This window comes from Aulonocara sp. 'chitande type north' Nkhata Bay, linkage group LG12, assembly GCF_057382095.1.
Source record: "Aulonocara sp. 'chitande type north' Nkhata Bay isolate Kocher_YH1m ecotype deep benthic linkage group LG12, A_spYH_male_GT1.1, whole genome shotgun sequence".
NCBI classification, from domain to species: domain Eukaryota; kingdom Metazoa; phylum Chordata; class Actinopteri; order Cichliformes; family Cichlidae; genus Aulonocara; species Aulonocara sp. 'chitande type north' Nkhata Bay.
In genome coordinates this window covers 23,887,507-23,907,848 of record NC_141355.1, presented here as the reverse complement: position 1 = coordinate 23,907,848, position 20,342 = coordinate 23,887,507, and the positions used below count along the sequence as shown (strand labels likewise).

Below are 20,342 nucleotides of genomic sequence, written 5' to 3'. Positions count from 1 at the left end.
TAGGAGATGGCTTTTAGACACGGCATGTGTGTTTCTCATTGTTTTGGAACAGTGATGACACAAGTACTGACCCCTTTACTTTTGCATGAATATTTAGTAAGGCAGCTGGATTTCACACACAGAGTGCAAAGTCTTGAGCTGCTTCTCATTTCTTTATATTTTGCTAGGAAAATAACAACAGCAGCTTATTGAATCATGTTCAAAAATAACAATGTTTAACAGAGAAAACCCAACAGTCAGATGAGCCCTACAAATAAGCACTTTAGCGACAGTGGGAAGGAAAAGCTCCCTTTTAAAAGGAAGAAACCTCTGGCAGAACCAGGCTCAAGGAGGGGCTGCTAACTGCTGTGACTGGTTGGGGGTGAGGAGAAGAAGACAGGACAAAGGTACACTGTGGAAGGGAGCCAGAAATGAATAATAACTAATTAAATGTAAAGTGATGTATGAATACATGAGTGAAAAAAGATGAGTGAAGAAGCAAACACTCATTATGAGAGGATCCCAGCAGTGTAGGCCACCTGATCCAGCCCTAGCTATATGCTTTATCAAAAAGGAAAGTTTTAAGCCTAATCTTGAAAGTAGAGAGTGTGTCTGTGTCCTGAATTGGCAGCTGCTTCCACAGAAGGTGGCCTGGAAGCTAAAGGCTCTTCTGATTTTACTCATAGTTTTCCAGTGTTATTGAAGGACATTCAAATAACTATTGGCTGCCTTTTGTTACTTTCTCTATCAAGATGACCCCACACTGCTTCATTATTGTTCAGGTTGGGCTCTGGGGAGGCCAGTCCAATTCAGTTCAGTTGTATTTATATAGTGCCAAACCAAGACAACAGTCACCTTGATCCATCACTGACAGTGTTCCATTGTGTGTTTTCACTGATGATGGTTTCATGCAGACACATCTCTCAGGTCCTGTCAGGTCATTGCTGCATTTTCCATATTTTTTTCACACACCGTATTTCTCTGACTATAGGGCGCACTTAAAATCCTTTAATTTTCTCAAATTCTCAAATCTTTCAATCCGGCGCGCCTTACAGTCTGAATAATACGGTACTCTTTATCTCTTGTAGATGGCTGTTTTTAGACCTGTCAATTCTTTTGTTCTCCACTTGTCCACCACCACAGTTTCTTCAGTTTTTTTAAGGACAGACTGCACACCATGCCAAGAAACACATGGAAGTTTGAAGTTTTGTGCTAATAGTTGTTTTATATCTGTCTGTGTTGTCTTGACATTTTTCCATAGATTCAAATAAAGAAATTCCAACAAATTGTGTGTTTTTAAAACAGGCTGCGATTAACAAATTTCCTGAAGATATCATTTAAAAGTGGTTGTTTCCTAAGTTGTCTATTATGAGTAGACACAAGACTGGTTCATTCCTTGAGTTGGTCCCTGAATGCTTGAATGATTCATAGGTCAGTGTTAAATCTAACAAAGCTAAAGAAAAAAACCCTCTGAAAAACAGGAACAAGGTAGGGCTGAAATTGAGTGAAAAAATTAGCCAACGTCCAAAGAAAAACCTTAAGACCTTAAATAAGTCTGGAGAACTATTGCTCAAGACCAATTTTTTTTAAAAAATACAAGAAAGTCTGGCTCCTTGGAAGCAACAAGTAATGAGGGGTGACTTTTGCACAATAGTGTCTGTTGATTTGTTGAAGAAAAAAACCCCACTTAAAGGCAAATTCTTTTTGCCACTTGAACTACGAGGGTTTCCACACCACCCTAAATATGTAGACATGGAGTTAAAAAGCAAATATGTTTAGAAATAATATAAAATACAGGTAAGTGTTAGAGAACTTTTACAGTTCTGTAACAGCCTCTCCCATAGCCGCTGACATCAGTGGCTCAATCTTTGGGCCAAACAGAAAAGAAAAGTCACTGGCACTGCTGTTGCCAGCTGTTTTGCAGTTTTTATGGTGGATAAGGCTTTTGTACTGGTTTCTCATAGAAAAGATTATAGAAAACACATTTCAAGTTTTCAGCATTCCCTGTCAACTGAAGTATTGTTCCGTTTGCGTTTGACATTGGTGTAATGCATGTGTGTGTCATATTTGTGTTAGATCTGAAGTGTTACAGCTGCTGTTTTCTGTCATGACCAAAGCAACAGAGCCATAAATCAAATAACCTGGCAGTCTCCAAGTACTTGACTTGTTGCATAGATAGATTATTTGGATTTCTGTGTCTGATTTTCTTGGATGCGTTTCACTTTCTTTGATATAAACATTGAGACGACTTTGAGCTTTGAAAGATTTTCTTCGTATTAATTTCGAACAAATGTTTGCCTTTGCAAAAGGATTTCTTACCAGTACGAATAATTGCTTCAGACATGTGGATTTAAGACATACACGATAAATTCATACAAGCAAAATAAATAATCTTCACAAAAATCTTTACTGTTTATGGAGTAGCTTTAAAATCAATTCAAGGCGGTTGTATGGAAACAGGTTACTTTTACTCTGAAAGAAACAGAGCCGTGTTTTGTGTCTGTATGTGGAGAGGGAATTTATGTGGGTAGGGGGGGGAGGACCTTAGCACTAATTGGGGAAAACATATAATAGCACATTTTGTGGTGAGCATTTGGGCCATAACAGTGCCAGAGTGGTTAGCTGGAATACACCCCTGGAAATGGGTCAAAACATGCAGCATAATATCTACTCGGTGGCATTTTCTTCTTTTCCTTCTCTTTTCTCCCTTCCTCGCCATCCATACCAGTTTAATCAACGTTATGTCAATCTCTCATTATGCTCTTCTTCCTGCCCTCTGTGCTAGTGAGCGGTGCTGAGTGATGTTGCGTGTGTTGAGCTAATATGACTATAAAAGGTTGGGGCCGCAGAGCCTTAACGCTAATCCGGGTGCAGAGCCTCTTTTATTAGCCCTGCTTGTGTCTGTCTGTATTTGTGTGTGCTTGTGTGTCTGTGAGAGAGCGAGAGACAAAGATAAAGGCAAAGGAAACACAGTTAACCCCATATTACACTGTCCCATCCTTGACTGTCTTTCTATACTTGAAGTGATCTATAGTCAGGGAGCAGGAGACGCATTTGTTTTTAAGAATCTTCTACAAAAGTATGCTTTTTTGTGTGTGCTGTTAGGGAAGTGGTCTGTGTGGTGTCAAAAGAAACAAATGACCTCACTCCACTTTGGACACACTTAGAGCCTCTGTGTGACCAAGAATGGACAGAACTACATCTGCAAGGCGTTGCTAACACTATTCAGTCCCATATAATTAACAACAGAACTTACAAAAAGCTAGTCGCTTAATTTAGTTGCTTAGAAATAAACATTTCATCAATATTTTTATGTAGATTGTGAATTGAATATTTTTAAGTACCTTCATGCTCAGAAGGTCGTTTTTAGAAAATGTTTTGGTCAGAAAAGATAGAAAAAATTATTTCAATATTTCACTGCTAATAAAAATATTAGATTGTTCATTTTCCACGAGTGTGTAAAAGCACATTTAAGTTAATCTGTCCCTCCTAGTAAAGTATGTACACTCTCTTACATAACAGCACATAACACATAATTTGAAATGTATCAGAAAGGAACAGGCAGCTCTGTGCGCAGTCCATGAAAAATCAAGAATGTATAATTAGACGCTCAACCAAATGATCTGATTATATTTTCATGTGGCGTTAAGCTCATTTACTCGCATGCTAAATGCTTAGCTTGTTTACAAAATATGCACCTGTGTATGTTGAAGCCCATTTGAACAGCAGAACCGGTATTCAGTACCAGATCGTTGGTTTTTTGGTTTTTTTGCTTGAATCTGTTTCAAATTAACCAACTTCCTCCAGAGCGGAGTGATTAAAGACTGTTTACATATTTAAGGTTTAGCTTGAAGATGAAGGAATACACTGAAACATGGAGACAAGAAACGTGTATGTAAATTTTATGATGCGTGTAAAGTGAGAAATGTCTGGCTAATAATTACTGTTTCCTCAAAGCCCATAAAAAAGGTATGTGTCTACACCACGGAGTGTCCCATTATCTGTTTGTCACCTTTTTAACAACATTTTGCATGGGGGATAATTGCGTTATTGCTTTTTACTGACACTAAATTCACTTTACTTCATCTTTATTGCACAGTAGTGCTTAAGAAAGTGTAAAATTTAGCTTCTTTTTTGCTCAAAGAGGCAGATATCACAATATCATACCACAAACCTTTGTGTTACACTGATTCTGTTTGCTCTAAGCTGTAAATACCTTCTTGCATTATCAATTCGTGGCATGTTCCCAACTCGCATAGCTACTGTAATGTATAGAGCAGGCATTAAAAAATGAATAAGAATAAATATCTTTAAATGATAAACAGCCATGTTCATTCTTTCTTTTTCTCAGATACACTGTGGTTGAGAACCTTTGAACTCTTTTCTCTAACAAGCTGCAAGGCCATTAAGCCAGCACACAATAAAGAACACACAAAAGTAATTTAATCCTGCAGGCTCCTGCTATTAAAAACACATCAGTGAGCCTAAAGTAGACCCTCCATCATGTGGTGCAGAACCTAGGTCTTTCATTATTTTTCTCTAAATACTCATGCAATAGAAGAGATCCATAAATCCTCTGATAAACACAGGCTGAATGTGGACATCCGACATCACCTTGACCCACCGGCCAGCTCAGTAATCCCGATATTTCCAGCAATTCATGCTGTTTGTGGTTTTTGTGTTTCTGCAGCTGACGGATGGCGGAAAGGCAGCGAAAGGTGGTATTGCTGTTGGAGACATGGTTCTTTCCATTGATGGCATCTCCACAGACGGCATGAACCACCTGGAGGCCCAGAACAAAATCAAGAGCTGCACTGGCAACCTCAGCCTCACTCTGCAGAAGTAAGCCATGACCTCACGCTCTGTGTGTCTGAAGTTGTTAAGCCAAACCCTAGCCACATCACCTTGAAATGATTTAATGCGTGAACCTGAGTGGGTATACATTTATCACCATGACAACACAGGATCCGTGCACTCCCTTTCAGTTAGTCCCAAACAACCCAGTTGTGCATCAGATTTAAGGTTCATGCTTCCCCTTTCAACCCCAGACATCCTGCATCCAGGCAGATTTTCACTGTTGTCGTAGGAGATAATCTTACCTCTAACACACAGCAACGCCATTAGTTCTGCCTGATCGCTTGTCCCCTGAAGGGAAGCGGGAGAGCTAAAATCACATGGAGAGCATCAACATGTGGCCCATCACCTCTTCCCCCAAGGCTTACTCCTCACTGTCTGGTGGAATCCTGTACATCGGAGCTGAATTATCTCAAGAATTTCTGTTGTAGTGTGTGTGTATCAGTGCGTCTAGATCATAGTGGATCTCATGTGGTTCAAATTGTCTGTTTTTTGGCGGCACTTGTAGGCATATGTGTGTTTTTATTTAAGCCCAGTAAGATATTCAGGGCTTTTACACTTGTACTTTCGGATTAAGGGTGAAGAGAGAAATGCTCATCTGTTTTTGTTTGTTTGTTTGCATGTTTATTTGTGCCTCTGCATCTCTCCCTCTCACTCAATTCAGATTTTACATTCTGTCCTCTCTTGGTCATTTTCCTTTTTTTCACCCCTCACTTTATGTGAGCCTCTAATTTGTGTCCAAATGACGACAGACCATAGATGTTTACTTTTGGTTGAGTGGTGGAGAGCACACACACTAATATTATAAGGCTTTCCGCTTCTCAAGGACAGAGTGTGGGCTAGTGAGTGTGCATGTGTGTCAGTGTGAGCAACAGATATTCACGATCTAGTTCTATTTTATGATGAGAGAAACAGGTCTTAGAATAACACTTGGCTAAGATGGATGGCCTGGGGCAAGTCGCAAAGTTTTGCTGACAACGATATGGAAGCCACTGAAGCTGAAACCAAAATCATTTTGCAGGAAGCGGTAGCTGTCATTCTATCCTTGCCTTAAAATTTGTTTAGAATATATCCTCCAATCTCTCAGCAAACTGATAAAACACCACGATAGGTTTCTCACTGACTGATTTCCCTGACAGTTACATACAGATTAGTCAGGATACTGTCAGACTGGTTTTGTATAACCAACGCTCATAGCAGCAAGCAATCAAGAAGTTACTGCACCCGAGGTTAAGAGATCTTCCAGCATATGACATTTTTATGGGACCACAAGTTGTTGTTGTTAGAGAGCATGTTAAAACACACCATTCAGCTATTAACTACCACACAGCTGGATGATATCGAGTATCATTCATTTTATCAGTGGTAAAAAACATGTGGCCGTATTTTATTATGAAAGCTGCGCGATTAGAGGACATCTTTGGGGACAGTTTATTTGAGATTGACAGCAATTTGTGTCCCTTCTCCAAACACCGTTTACAATGAGAAATAAAATCAGAGTGTCTGGGTTTCTCTGTGTTTGATGGCTGACATTAACTGGCACTTTGATTGCCGTAGTCTGTGTTCAAAATGTTTCATCCCTGGGTCAACATGTGGTCCATCTTTAATGGGTTTGCATGAATAATGGAAAGAACCAGTCTAGTCCCTTGTTTCTGTTAGCGTTTATAGGTTATCGCCCATTCGTCGTTCCTTTTCTTCCTGTTTGACCACACATTTTGATTGGCTTTGTCACTGGGTCAAAGAGCAAAAGGAATGAGAGCAGTGCGGCGATACAACAATGCATGTGGTGTCTGTATGTGTGTATTTTGAATGGGAGACTGGTTGTTATTCGTTTTCCAAATAAAGAGGTGGATGTGGAGAAGAGATGGACAGCAGATGTGTGAAGAACAAGAAAAGAAAAGCTGTAAAAGTAAAGTTGTCTCTACAAGGCTGTTAAATTGACATGAAGCTAAATATGTCCAGGCTACAAATTTTTTTTAAGGATGGCAAATATAAAGAGCCAAATTATCCTGGCACTGACTGACCTCTTCATCCAGTAAAAAGCTGGAACAGAACTGGGATTTATTAACTGTAAATGCATGAATGCAAATACCATGGTTACCAGGGAAATCATCACACACGAACATTCATTTAGTTGTCTGTGAGAGTTTCTTTATTTCTTGGGGGGAAAACATTACAGTGAAGCAAGCATTGCCAAAATGGCAAGCAGCAGGTGCCAAAACAACATCAGTGGAAATTTCTTGCTGTTCTGTCTATCCCAGCTCAGATCAATCACTTTAAACTGATCAGAGCAAGAAAAAGTTGAGCCAGCTGGAAAAGTTCAAATGAATAACCCTGTGCATAAAGTAAAAACAAAATCTTTAGAATGAGCAACAGGTGAAAGATTAGTATTATCGGCACTTTTTGATCAGTTTTTCTTGCTAAATATTTTATAACATAGTGACTTTGTACTTTGTAGAAAGAAACTGACTACTGCTAAGTTCTTAAGTAAGGGATTAACTACTAGTACTTTTGTCAAGTCTTGACGTACTGAAGTTTGATGTTTTATTGTAAATGTAAATTAAGTCATACTTTGTGGTTTTCATCTCTGCACAAGGAGCCGGATTATATTCAACTGCAGCTGTGCATATCTCCCTCAGTTTGAATTCAGTTACGTTGCTGTGGGTCTGCTACCTTATCACAAGGTGGGTGATCAGTTCTGCAGACTTTTAAGCATCACTTAAATCTTTAATCCAATCCTTAAGAAGGATTTTGTTTATCCTTTTATATTTTCATGACAGACTGAAAAAATAAATTTCCCTGAGTTAGTGAATGCTGACAAAAGTGAGTATAAATCTAGTGTTTGTTTGTTTAAAGCTTCAGTCTTTGCCTGATTTGTTTTTCTGGTCTAGGAATGCACTTTGTATTGTTATATGAATAATAGCTTTCAAAACACACTTTTGGTTCTCGAGCTTTGGGGCCTTGATGGCCTTTTGTTAAACAGAACCAGTGTTTTTGTTGCACTCCTGCTGAGAAAGCTTGGTAGAGACACTGAAAAGAAAGAGAAAAGGCTGAAAATGAGAAAACACAACACTTAAACAGAGATGGAGACAGATTCGTCATCACTGTTTACCTGAGATCTTTGCTTGCAACTTAAGACATAATTCACCTTGCAATAATGTCACCAGGCGAGAATGTTGAAACGTCACTACTCCTTGTTTAGATTCATATATCTCTATAAAACTATACTAGGATTTGATACGCACAGCTGTGGAAAAAAATGCAGCCAAGTTTCTGGGAGTTTGTTTTGTCTTTTCTTTTCTTTTTTTTCAATGAATCGTTTTTTCCGTTCTTATCTTCAGCGTCAAACTGAATCCCAGTTGATGAGACCAATAAAAACACCCAATATCTTGTTTGCTAAATGGGCTGTTTTATTGTGGGGAAGACATGTGGCGCACATGTGTGCATAGCACACTCACACACATACCACGCATGAATGCAAATAGACTTTCAGAGAAATGGTTGGTTAGGTTTTGGTACACTCCTTTCAATTTGCAGGGTTGCAATCTGTAAAATAGTTTCTCGATTAATCACGGAGTCTATTGGTTGTGGACGCAACACAACTTCGCCGAATCCTAACTGACATCTTTAAACTCCTTGTTGTGTTTGACCATCAGTCCAAAGCGGAAACATTTACTAATATTTCTAAACATTTAGAATTACAAATGATAGAAGCCATATGTGGTTGTGTAACGTAGCTTTTGCATTCAAAGTGACTTAAGCACTTACAATAGGTGTAGCTTATTTTTCTCTCAGCTGACTAATTTGTGGCAGCTTCATTCATGAGTCCTTCTTTAAAAGCAGGGATAGGTGCCAGAGAAAGGCATTAAAGAGGGAAGATATGTGGATAGGATAAAGTAGAGTAAGTTGAGGAAGGTTTAAAGAATGAACAGTAGTTCTGAACTAGAGGTTTGAATGCAGGGTGGAAGGAAAAGGTAAGACAATGTAGTTATACTTTGTTGTTTTAGAAATGACTAAGGCAGAAGGACATTTCCTTCTTGCGTGATGGCTTTGTCCTAAAGGGGTCCCACTGGTGAAGTGTAATACGTTTCAGCACTTAAATTCACCTCTTTAGCGATATCATTATTTTCTGCAAAGGAACACCAAAGGATTAAACTCTTCATTTCAACCAATTACCCCGTGCCTCAACAAAACCACCTTTGTATTTCACTGTTATGCACTTCGACTGCCAGTGTCTGGCTAAATGGTTTATTCCCCACAGTAAAGTCCTTTCGAAGCCCATTTGACTATTTAATGGACCCACGTTCATGTGTGTGTTTGAGTGTTTTTCTCTAGTAATGGCACAGTGTCAAGGCCCCGATGAGATTGTTAGGGGGGAGAAAATGAAACACAGTTGACCTGATGTACCTACACCAACACAGGAACACGCAGCAAATGATTGCATTATTTAGATCATGCAAAGAAGACAGGATTTAAAGCAGCTTTTGTGTTGTGCTAAGTTAATTTTGTTTTCTTCTTTAATCAGCATGGAGATCTCCAACTGTTGAAAGCGCCTCAAACAGGATAATTGCAGTGTTTGACAAGCCTTTTCTTTGTTGCAGAGTTTCTAAATAGTGGTGGGGTCATGACATAACTTTTCTAAAAGCTCTTATGCATGAATGTAGGAGGCCACACAAAAAGACCTTAATAAGGGATAGATAAACAAAATCAGATATGAGATTTCGTGTATGTCTCAAGATATTGCTGCAGATGTGCTGTTGATGTTTTACTACAGTGGGACTGACCCCTTCCCCCACAATGCACAAGCATGCACATAAGTCAGAAGGGGATGTTTAGCTCACCTGAACACCCTATAATAAATTCACACTCATTCTCCATTGACAGAGAACAGCAGTGGTCTGCACACCTAATTGTCTACTCCTTCCATGCACAGAAACCCTGCAGACAGAGTCACACACACTCGAGCACACATACATGCACAGAGCTCACATAAAATAAAACTCAAGCAGCTGCCTGATTTATTTTGAGCCTGGAAGTTTGGCCTGTGCTCAGGGAAGGGGTTGTGTGAGGGAAGTTTACGTAGAGATGGGGTATACGTTTTCATTTTGTTTATGTTGTGTTCTCCGAAAAGCAGAGACACAATCCCTGCGTTGTACCAGATATGCCGATGCTTGTGCACGGCCACGTGTCTGTCCAGAAAACACAAGCAAGCACATGTGCACAGAGAACAGTGATGTGTGAAGAGAAGTTAATTGTGACTTCTAGGAGTGAAATTGATTAGTTTTAATTGCTTTAAAATGAACAGAAATACATTTCCCAACAGACCACTTATATATCTCAATGTAATCTTAAATCTAAGAAATATGAGAAACATGAGAGAGCATGAGTTACATAATTGGGGGAGTACGTGTCAGTTACCTGTTTGTGGGCAACACTGATACTTTAATATAATGATGCACTGCCTGTTTTTAGCTTACACTTGAAACCCAGTATGGATGGCATACTTACTTGGAACGAACCGCCACGTAACAAGAACAACATGTTTGAATGACTCTGTCTTTGAAACCCAAAGACAAAATCAGATTCCTTGTTTACAAAAACATTGCATGGTTTTAGAAATTCCATCCATACATTTTCTTAACCACTTAACCAGTTCAGTGTCACAGGAGTGCTGGAGCCTATCCCAGCTGTCATTGGGTGGGAGGTACAAAAAATACGGCGGTTAATGCAGCAATGCTGACATTTGGATTGCTAAGATGTTTTGGAGCCAAAAAAAGGGGGCACGGATGATGTGTTTGTGTGCGAATGTCAGGAAAATAAGGCATCATCGAAGTTTCATATTGAACAGATTAAAAACATGTGAATATATAAACTCTCAGTTTGAAGTCAGAAGACTGAAACAATTAATCCAAGTTCTAGCTTTTTAAGTCAGATGGAAATGAAATTTAAATCAAGCACATAGTGAAGACATAACAAGAAATGTGGGCGAGAGAGTGCAAATAATCCAATGGACGGTGGTTGTTGGGTGATGCTAAGCAGCTTCTGGTGATGGTAGACATGAACACCTAACAGCCTAATTCATGAACGTAGAGCTAGGTATTCTATATGTTGCACCAATTTAAACTCAAATGCAAATATAAATAAGAGGGAGAGTTTAGTAAAAATGTATAGGAAAAAATAAATTGGAGGTCTACTGAAAACAGTGAAAATATGGCACATTACCGTGTGTTAGAACTTATAAGACTTGCACCGTAGCTACAGAAATTCACAGCTCTTTACAAACCCTGTGTACTAATAGATTCTCTCTGTGCAGCTGCCATTGCCACTTATATGCCTTTGATCATTTGCCAAAGCTACGAGTGCTAAACTAGGCTCACCTGTCTCTGTCTTTCACGGTCTGTACTATTTGCCAAAGATCAGCTAAAGCTGATGGCCGTCATCCTTGGCTTGTCGTATTCACTGTTCATATCCTAATACCAGCTTCATGCACCTGTCTCTGTACGTCTTTTTTTTTATATCCTCTTATTTTTGCCAAAAAAAATCCCCCCCAAAATATTAGGGGTCTGTGAATCTAGCCCCTAGATATTCTCAAGCCAAGAACACTGCGTTATGCTCATCTGTCTCTGCTTTTTTTTCACTCTGTCTCTTTTTTCATCTTTTTTTTTACTATTCTTTGCTATTTGCCAAAAATATCTTAGTGTAAGCCAAGAGCACTCATCCTTAGGCGAGCCAGCACTGTTGAATAATACCCAGGCAGGCAGCTGGAACAGTGTGAAAAATCATCTGGACTGACAGAAAGAGAAAAATAAGAAGCTACATATTGTATGTGCTGAGTAATTACTATAAGTGCATCTCAGGCTGCAAGACACCATGAGAACATAAACGGTACAATCGGCAGCTTTGTTCCAAATAAAATAAACTTGTAATTATAGTTACAAATGACTCTATAATAAATTGCAATTAACATGTTTTGTAACATAATACACACTTTTCCCAGACATGATTTGTTATGTTTTCCTTCAGTTCTCACATTAAGCTTTAGGTCTAGGTACTGTTTTCAGTCTAGACTAGGCAATATAAATTCATTTTCAGGCAAAATTCTCATTATGTATTCTGTATGTTTATGCTCATTTTATTACATGATCAGATAAAGTATGCTCAAAAATTCTACTAAGTGTTTAGGCACATGTGTTGAAATTGATCCGATTTTATAGTGGAAAGAAGCTGAAAGAGACTCAGGTATTTGTTCAGTGAGAGCCAGGATCATATTAGATTCACTGTCATGGACAGTACTGTGCAAAAATCTTGAACCACCCTTCATTTCTTCATATTTTCCTAGGAAAATGGGAAATAACAGCAGTGATTTATAACAGACACATATGGTAATACAGTATATAAGGTAAAAGTTCTAATGAGCTTCAAAGTCAGTATTTGGTATGACCACATTTATTCTTCAACACAGCATGAGCTCTCTTAGGCGAGCTTTCTTGTCATTTCTGTAAGTATTCTTCAGGAATAGTTCTCCAGACTTCTTGAAGGACATTCAAAGCTGCCTTTTGTTCTGTGAACATGATCCCACAGTGCCTCAATAATGTTAAGTTCCGGGTTCTGTCGAGACAAATTCTTGATTTGCACTGTGTATTGTGTTTGGGATCATTGTCATGCTGAAAAATGACACCAATTCGTATAAGACGCTCTCCAGATGTGCATCAAAGTCTGATGATACATTTCTGTATTAATAATTCCCTCAATTTTAACCAGATCTCCAAGACCTCTTGCTGAAATGCGACCTAAACCTAAATGCGACCTAAATGACATAGCCTCCACCGTGTTTTATAGATTGGTGCAGACACTCACTGCTGTAACTGTTTTCTGGCCTCTTTCTGATTAATGACAATTTCGATTCTTCACTCTGTAAGACCTGCTGCCACTGATTTACAGTGCAGTTCTTGTGTTGTTTGGCAGAACCCAGCCTTTTTCCCTGTTTCCCTTACTTAGGAATGGCTCCTTGACAGCCACCCTTCCACTGAGACCATTTCTGATTATCCTCGGCAAATAGTACAGGGATCAACCAAAGGGCCAGATGTATCTTTCAGGTCTTGTGTCAGGTCTTTGCTGGATTTTTTCCTATTTCTTAAAGACATTGCTGGCATTTTCCCTAGATTCAACTAAAGAAATGGGAACAAATTATGTATTATTGGAACATGTTTCGTCGTTAAATTGTCTGATATGTTGAGTAGTCACGACACCGGCTCATCCTTTGAGATAGGTGCCTTTTTGTGTTTAAATGAGTCATAGATAAGTGTTAAGTGGCTTACCAGAAGCCATTCGTCTGATAATGGTCAGGTACAAGAGCTGGACTATAAATGAGTGAAAAAATAGCCAATGTTAGGACTTTAAAAAATTACAAGAAAGTCTGGCTCCTTGGAAGGCAAATATAAAGAAATGAGGCATACTACTATAGCCCTGCACGATTTTGAGGCATTGACCTTACATCACTCCGAGAACAATGGAAGAGTTTGTGTATTTTAGGTAAAGAGCCAAAGAGAGAAAAAGCAAGAACCAGGCCAGGTAAACAGATACAGAGTATCCAAAACAAGACGAAAACAATTCAAGGAAACTAGAACCAATCTAGTAATTCCTGAATCTCTGTGAATTAATGTTTCAAAGTGATTTTGATGCACATTGATATCCATAACCCTTTCAACAGACCTAAGGCCAGATGTGGAATATGGAAAACACTTCCTGGTCCAGCTGTGGATCATTTTGATGAGCAGACAGTTCTGAATAATGTTCATAGCCTGAGCCCTGTCTCTTTAGCCTGTCTTTCTTTCTTCTATTTTATGTATTATTCCTGATGTTGCTGCCTTAAAAATACTTGTGAGCTGCCAAACAGAAGAAAAGAAACTGGGAACTGCAAAGCACTAAAATCAAAAGACAAAAACATCGACTTTTTCCCTGTCTTGCTGACATTAACAGTTTGTTGTTGGCACTTTTGCAGCCTGCCTATCACTGTTGCGCTGTTTATTCTTCTGATGAAAGCACTTGGAGTTGATGGACTAGTACATGTTATAAATACATTGAGACTATAGTTCAGTACTGGATAGGTCTTGCAAGACTACATTGCTAAAGAATGCAGCATCAGTTCAACCTGTTTTAGATCCCATAGAATCGTGTGTCCTCATACAGCTTGAGCCCTGTAACATTGATCTCTCTTATGAAGAAAAAAAGTACTCAAGTACTTCTGAACAGAACCCCTACTTGAAACAATACATTCTTCTTCTGTCTATTATGAAATCACATCACACCCAATCAAATCAATCTTTGACTGGGTGTGATGTATAATGCAAAGACAGCTCAGGGTGCACTTTTACTCTATAAGTAGGTTTGACAGTTTGATTTGCATAAACTCATGTTTCCTTTGGATACTGGTCTAAAGTCTCTCACTGCTTTTTGCTTTGTGTGGTTCTTATTAAGACTGTCAGCTACATAGACACAATGATAAATGTTAAATAGACCTGTTAGTAGAGCAGGGCAATATGACCAAAAATATTTATCACGTCAGTTATATCGTTATCTGCGATAACGATATAACTGATGATATAATTGACACTAGACAAAATACTTTACAACACCACAACTTTATTAGTGCAAAAAAAAAACATCAATGTATTTTCACTTAAAAAAAAAATAAATCAAAAATCAAAGGATTGATTTTAAGTGTGCCGTATTTTCCAAACAACACGGTAATAACGACGGCCCGCTAGCATGCTCTACCAAAAATAGTGCTTTGTTGTGTATCTGACGGATGAAAGCTAAACCAGTGCCACACCACTGAAGTTGCAGCATTTATACAAACCAATTCTGGTTCATCCGTTTCATTTAACGATCCACTTTCACTCTTCTCATTCTGCGTCGCCGCCATGTGCGTATGTAAACAAAGGCACTGCGCATGCGCGTTTTACCCATATTCTATCGCGATATTTCATTTTCCTATCGTTGCCCAACATTACACCGGTATCATCATGAACGGTATGATATAGCCCAGCCCTACCTGTTAGTATTACAGTATTACATTACCATAATTCCAGCATTTAGAAAAGTATTTCTACCATCATAAATACAGGTGCTCATCTTTCTATTAAAGTGATACTATGATGACATTTATAGTTAGAAGAAGATGGAAAAGGGGGGTGCTGAAAAGATGGTGACTGCGAGTTGTGCGAACAATTTTACAGGACTATTTCGGGACTCAGATGATAACTGATCCAGCTACTAGAGGCGAAGCTGTGTGCAGTATTTGCCTCAAGAAAGTTCAGCTGACCGATGTGTCACCAGGTGTTGTCATTGCCTGATTTTAGAAATAACAGTCAACAGCAGATAAGGAGGTGGTCCGCTTGCCTCCACCCCAGAGAGAAGGGTTACATCTCCTGGGTCTAGGTGCGTCTTGCCCCTCTGATGGCGGGGGTACCTGGACCTGGGATATAGAGTATGTTTGGGGAGTGCGACTGTCTGTGCAGTGTCTATTTGTGTCTGTCTACACGTTGGGTGAGTGCCGAGTATTTGGTTGTGCATATGGGGTGGGAATGCACGTCTGTGTCCGCGTGTGCCTGTTCGTCTGTGTCTATATGTCAGGTTGGGTCTTAGACTCAACCTCTCTGGGTACATCTCAGGCCCTCTAAAGTACGGAGGCCTATCTCCCCTCACCACACTCTCTGCCGGTGGCTGATCCCCTCAGACGTTGGTGTGTTGGTGGTCCTTGTCGTCTGGGGCTGGGCGATCATGTATGTACCGGCTCACTCCTGGTGGCCAATTAGCGAGGCTGGGCGCTTGTGGCCCGGCTGGGCTCCTTCCGGGGGGTGGGATGCCCTCAGGCCTCTGGCCTCTGGGCCTGAAGCTCGGTCCTCTCTGGCACCGCTGGCTGCCGGCAGAGCCCGCGGGTACGCCACTGCAACCCCCTCTGGCCTCTGCTCTGTAGCTGCGAGGTGACCTCTCCTTTGGGGCTCTACTCAGCTCTTCCCAGGAGGGTGGCACGGTTCCCCCCCTTTGGTGGTCTTCCTCGTGTCCTTGAACTCTGGGGCCTCTGGATATCTGGGGCCTGGATCTCCTCCATACCTGCTTCATACCCTGGTGGACGGGGCTATGGCTCCCCACACTCCCTAGCAGATCGTTACATGGAGAAACCTTTGGAATACAAGCATGCTGATCCACACAGGTATGCACACAGGTGTACACACGGGTATTCACAGACGCGGACTACAGCTTTCTTGGCTGCTGCCTCAAAGCACATTGTGCGCTGTCTATCTTGCGTGCTGCACAATATCGTTTATTATTTAGTATCTACTGTTATCTACTGCTAGCTAGTTTATTGTGATGGTGCTGTTTTTTTATTATGTTGCTCTTTGTTGTTTGCTTTCTCTTCTGTTTTTTTTTCTCCATACAGGTGACCCAGGTGTTTTGTTTGTTTTTCTTTTTTTTTTTCTTTCTTCCCCCCCTTCTCACCGTCTCTTCTCCCCTTTGGTTTTCTCTCTCTCCCTCTCTTTCTTTCATTCTTTCTCCCTGTCCTATCCTCCAGTCATGTCTGTCCCGTTTGTAGCAACTGAAAATAAAATAAATTCATAATTATAATAAAGGTCAATCAAATGGACCAATATGGCAAGGCCATGATGATCCACTTGGTAAAATAAATCCGCTTGGCATCTTTCTTGGCCTTAAGACAACAATTCTGATGGCTAAAGATCCAAACGGGACACACAAAAAAAAAAATATATATATATATATAATGGATTGGATTTATATAGCGCTCTTCAAGGCACCCAAAGCGCTTTACAATACCACTATTCATTCACTCTCACATTCATACACTGGTGGAGGCAGCTACAGTTGTAGCCACAGCTGCCCTGGGGCAGACTGACAGAAGTGAGGCTGCCATATCGCACTATCGGCCCCTCTGGCCAACACCAGTAGGCAAGTAGGGTAAAGTGTCTTGCCCAAGGACACAACGACCAGGACAGAGAGCCCGGGGATCGAACCAGCGACCTTCCGGTTACAGATGCGATTCCCAACCCCCTGAGCCACGGTCGCCCCGTGTAAATAAATAACAGTCAACTTATTCTCTGGGAAGGGAGGGTGCTTATTATTGTATATACATACATGCTACAGTTATGGATGTTCCTCCAACTAATGCTCTAGTGAATTAAACAGAAATTTAAATATAGATTAATGACCTTGCTTAAAAGTAAGCAGACATTTCAAGTGTAGATAAAGTAAGCATCAGTAGTCTTCTCTCCTTGCAGGTTAGCATCCACATGACTATATATTAAAAAAACAGCACAACCTTCCCCCATCTTTTGCATAGCTATCAGACTCCAGCAGCGCAAGAGTATTTAAGGCCTTAATACGGTCTTGCAAAAAAAGGCTTAATATTTCAAAATTCTATAATCTAACTTTATTTATTTTTTTAATTGTTCATTTATTAATTTATTTATAACATTCAAACAATTGGATACTACTGCCATCTGCCATCTGTGTGTTACCTTGTTGATGGGTCCTGATGACAGACATGAATAGATCCTGGTGACCCTTAATCTCTGCTGCCGAACAGTTGTCTGTGTAACACAAAAACAGAAGGTCAAAGTTGGCTGGTGTAATGCTCTTGCAACCACAGATAGCTGTAATGAGAAGTTTTAGTTCAGTTCAATTTTATTTTATTTACAAAGCGCCAACAATTACATGACCCCCTACACTGAAAAAAAGGCCATGTTGGATTTACTTAATTCAATAGTGGACATTGGTTGCACACAAATGTTTTGCTTTGGCTGAAACTTAAACAAACGAGTTAAATCAACACAACTTATTCATATTCAACAAACCTGTGCATTTTGTGTTCAGAAAACGCGATTGAAACATGTTTAGATGAAGTAAGTTGAGCTCTTGGAATATTTCAATCCTTTACAATTTTATCATTTTATGTCAACACTATTCAATAACTTTTACCCCAGTACTACTTCGTCACTTAAATACTACATGTTGTCTTCATATTACATAATGTTTAACAAAGTCTAGAGTCTGGTTACCATAAAAATTTAATGGATCTACAGCAACTACCATCCTCCTATCTTTAGCCTGGTTGCAGGGTTATAACCCTGGAGTGATAGGTTACAAGGCAGGGTACACCCTGGATAGCTCACCAGTCTGTCACATAGAGACAAACATCCATTTGCATCAGACTCTGGATTTGAACCCAGAACCTTCTTACAGCACTAACCACCACGCCACCAATCCTGGCTTATCAAAAGTAGGAAAGTTATGATTTCAAGGCTTGATGCAGAATCTTCTTTATGTTTTTGTCCTTGACAGGTTAAACCACAATAAATAGTGCTAGCATGCACGGGGTGTGGGTGAAGTTGTCTGCCTCCAGTGATTTTCCTGTGGTTTAAAATCTCGTGTGATCTTGTGATCAGTCTTAAAGACACTAACCACTCTTACTAGATTGTATCAGGTCATCTCAACAAGAACAAATTAAGTTGTTAAATTTCGTACAGATCCTACATGATTTAATTACGTTCAAGATAGCAACATTACATTTTTGTGTTCAAATTACACGGTCGACTTTTTTTAAATGTAACAACCACCCAATTTACTTTTTTTCAGTATATCAAAAAAAGTAGAGGCGGCTGCTCGACTTGACTGAGATGGATGCCTTCCTCAAACCACGATCCAAAGTTTTACTTCTCGGTCAGTCTCCTGTGAAAGAAGGCTGTAAAAGTTTAAATTAGATTTAAAAAGACAACTCAGGATTCTAGCTCTGCTATTTACTGCCTTGCTAGTCTAGAAACAATGCAAGCATTCAGATCAACTCTGTGCCGTTACACAACCACTCAGCAGTTGCATTAAAGTTTCATGTAAAAACAAACCATCTGCCCTCTGCCTCTAAAAGATATATATTACAAGACTTTAGTGTTTCATAAAATTGGAAAACATCTAAAAAAAAATTTAATACTGTAAACGACTGCATCTGTTTTATTACCCTAAATTATTTCATCTGTGCTTCAGCAGTAGTTTATAATAGAGCATGCGATTTTAAATGGTTTTTCATTGATTTACTGTTTAATGTACTTAATATACTGACTCTATAAACTATGTGTATTGGCAGTAGACTCTAGGTTTTGTGACTCATGTTTTGGATTTTTATTCACAGTTTTTATCACACAATTTTTTCCCACTTACTGTGGAGAAATACACATTATGGTTATAGAGGTACTGCCTTTAGTACTGTTGACCAGCAGACTCTAACACTACCTCCTTTCTCCTGCGCTGATGGGGTTTAACTTAATGGGTCTGTTTCCTCTCATGATTTGCTTTAAGACTCCTTAGGGTACCAGTCAACTGCTGTGTTTTTGTTAGAAAGTGAATTACTATAAAAAAATATTTGTTGCCATGTCACCAGAGTAAATACAGTTGTGATATGTTCAGGCTTGTGTTGCCTCTTTATTACTTTCCCACTATTAACCCCAAGTTTCTAGAAGTAAACTACAGACAGAAAGATTACTGAGGAAGATCTGCAAGATCTATAAAATGCAATGTGTATTTACCTAAATGTAGCGATTTTAAAATCAACTGTATACTAAGAAGTATTAAACTGAATGTAATCTAGCTGCATTAGCAGTAGGTTGTGTCAGCGTTACATGCAAGCTTTTGTGGCCCATCAGATAAGCAGGCCTAGATTATTGTTGTATCTTAAGAGCTTGCATCCATGAAAACCATGGTCAGTTTGTACCCCGGATATTTGTGTTGGCATGTGCATTTATGGAAGAGGACAGAACTAAAACAATGTAGAAAAGATTTTTAAAAAACACCTCCCATTTATCGTGAGCTGCATAATGTTGATCTTTCTTGATACGAGAATAACTGACGAACACCTAAAATGCAGCTGTGAGAATACTACTTGTATGTCTTTATTTGTTTCAGACTAAGTTTATTTGACTGACTGAAGATACTGCTGTGGCTTTTTTGGTCTGGTCACTTTCAAAGCTCCTTTTAGGGCCTCATGTGATGTCATATGTATTTGAAAGGCCTGCTGAGGCCAGTGTAGAGATAATGGTGGGATGGAGAGGATAAGAAATGTGGAGGAAAACACACTCATACCAAGATAAATGGACATGAGTAGAGTTCTGTCACATGCACATGCGCGCGCACACACACACACACACACACACACACACACACACACACACACACACACACACACACACGCACAGCCTTGTAATGCTACATTAGGAGATGTTTCTCATATGGCCTTGCCTAACGTGAGGGCCGATAATGACAGTCAGAGTCGGCTTCCAGATCTATTTAAGGACCATTTCTAGTAAATAGTATTGGTATGGAAATAGTAGCAAATGCAGATGTTGTTGGATTTGATCACATCATAACAACACTGACCAAGTCCTCTCTAATCACTGCACACAGAAATTGATTATCAAACACCCAAATGGTGAACCACATGTGGC

General features: G+C 39.6%; 1 protein-coding gene across 6 annotated transcripts in view; it reads left to right on the top strand.

Annotated features, from left to right (window-relative positions):
• Window positions 1–20,342, top strand: part of pdlim5a (PDZ and LIM domain 5a) — a 63,904-nt gene that overhangs the window by 10,375 nt on the left and 33,187 nt on the right. For all 6 annotated transcript variants that reach the window (XM_086314514.1, XM_086314515.1, XM_086314516.1 and 3 more), the window contains exon 3: window positions 4,670–4,821. In XM_086314514.1, coding sequence (XP_086170640.1) covers window positions 4,670–4,821 — 152 coding nt within the window. The remainder of the gene's footprint in view (window positions 1–4,669; window positions 4,822–20,342) is intronic.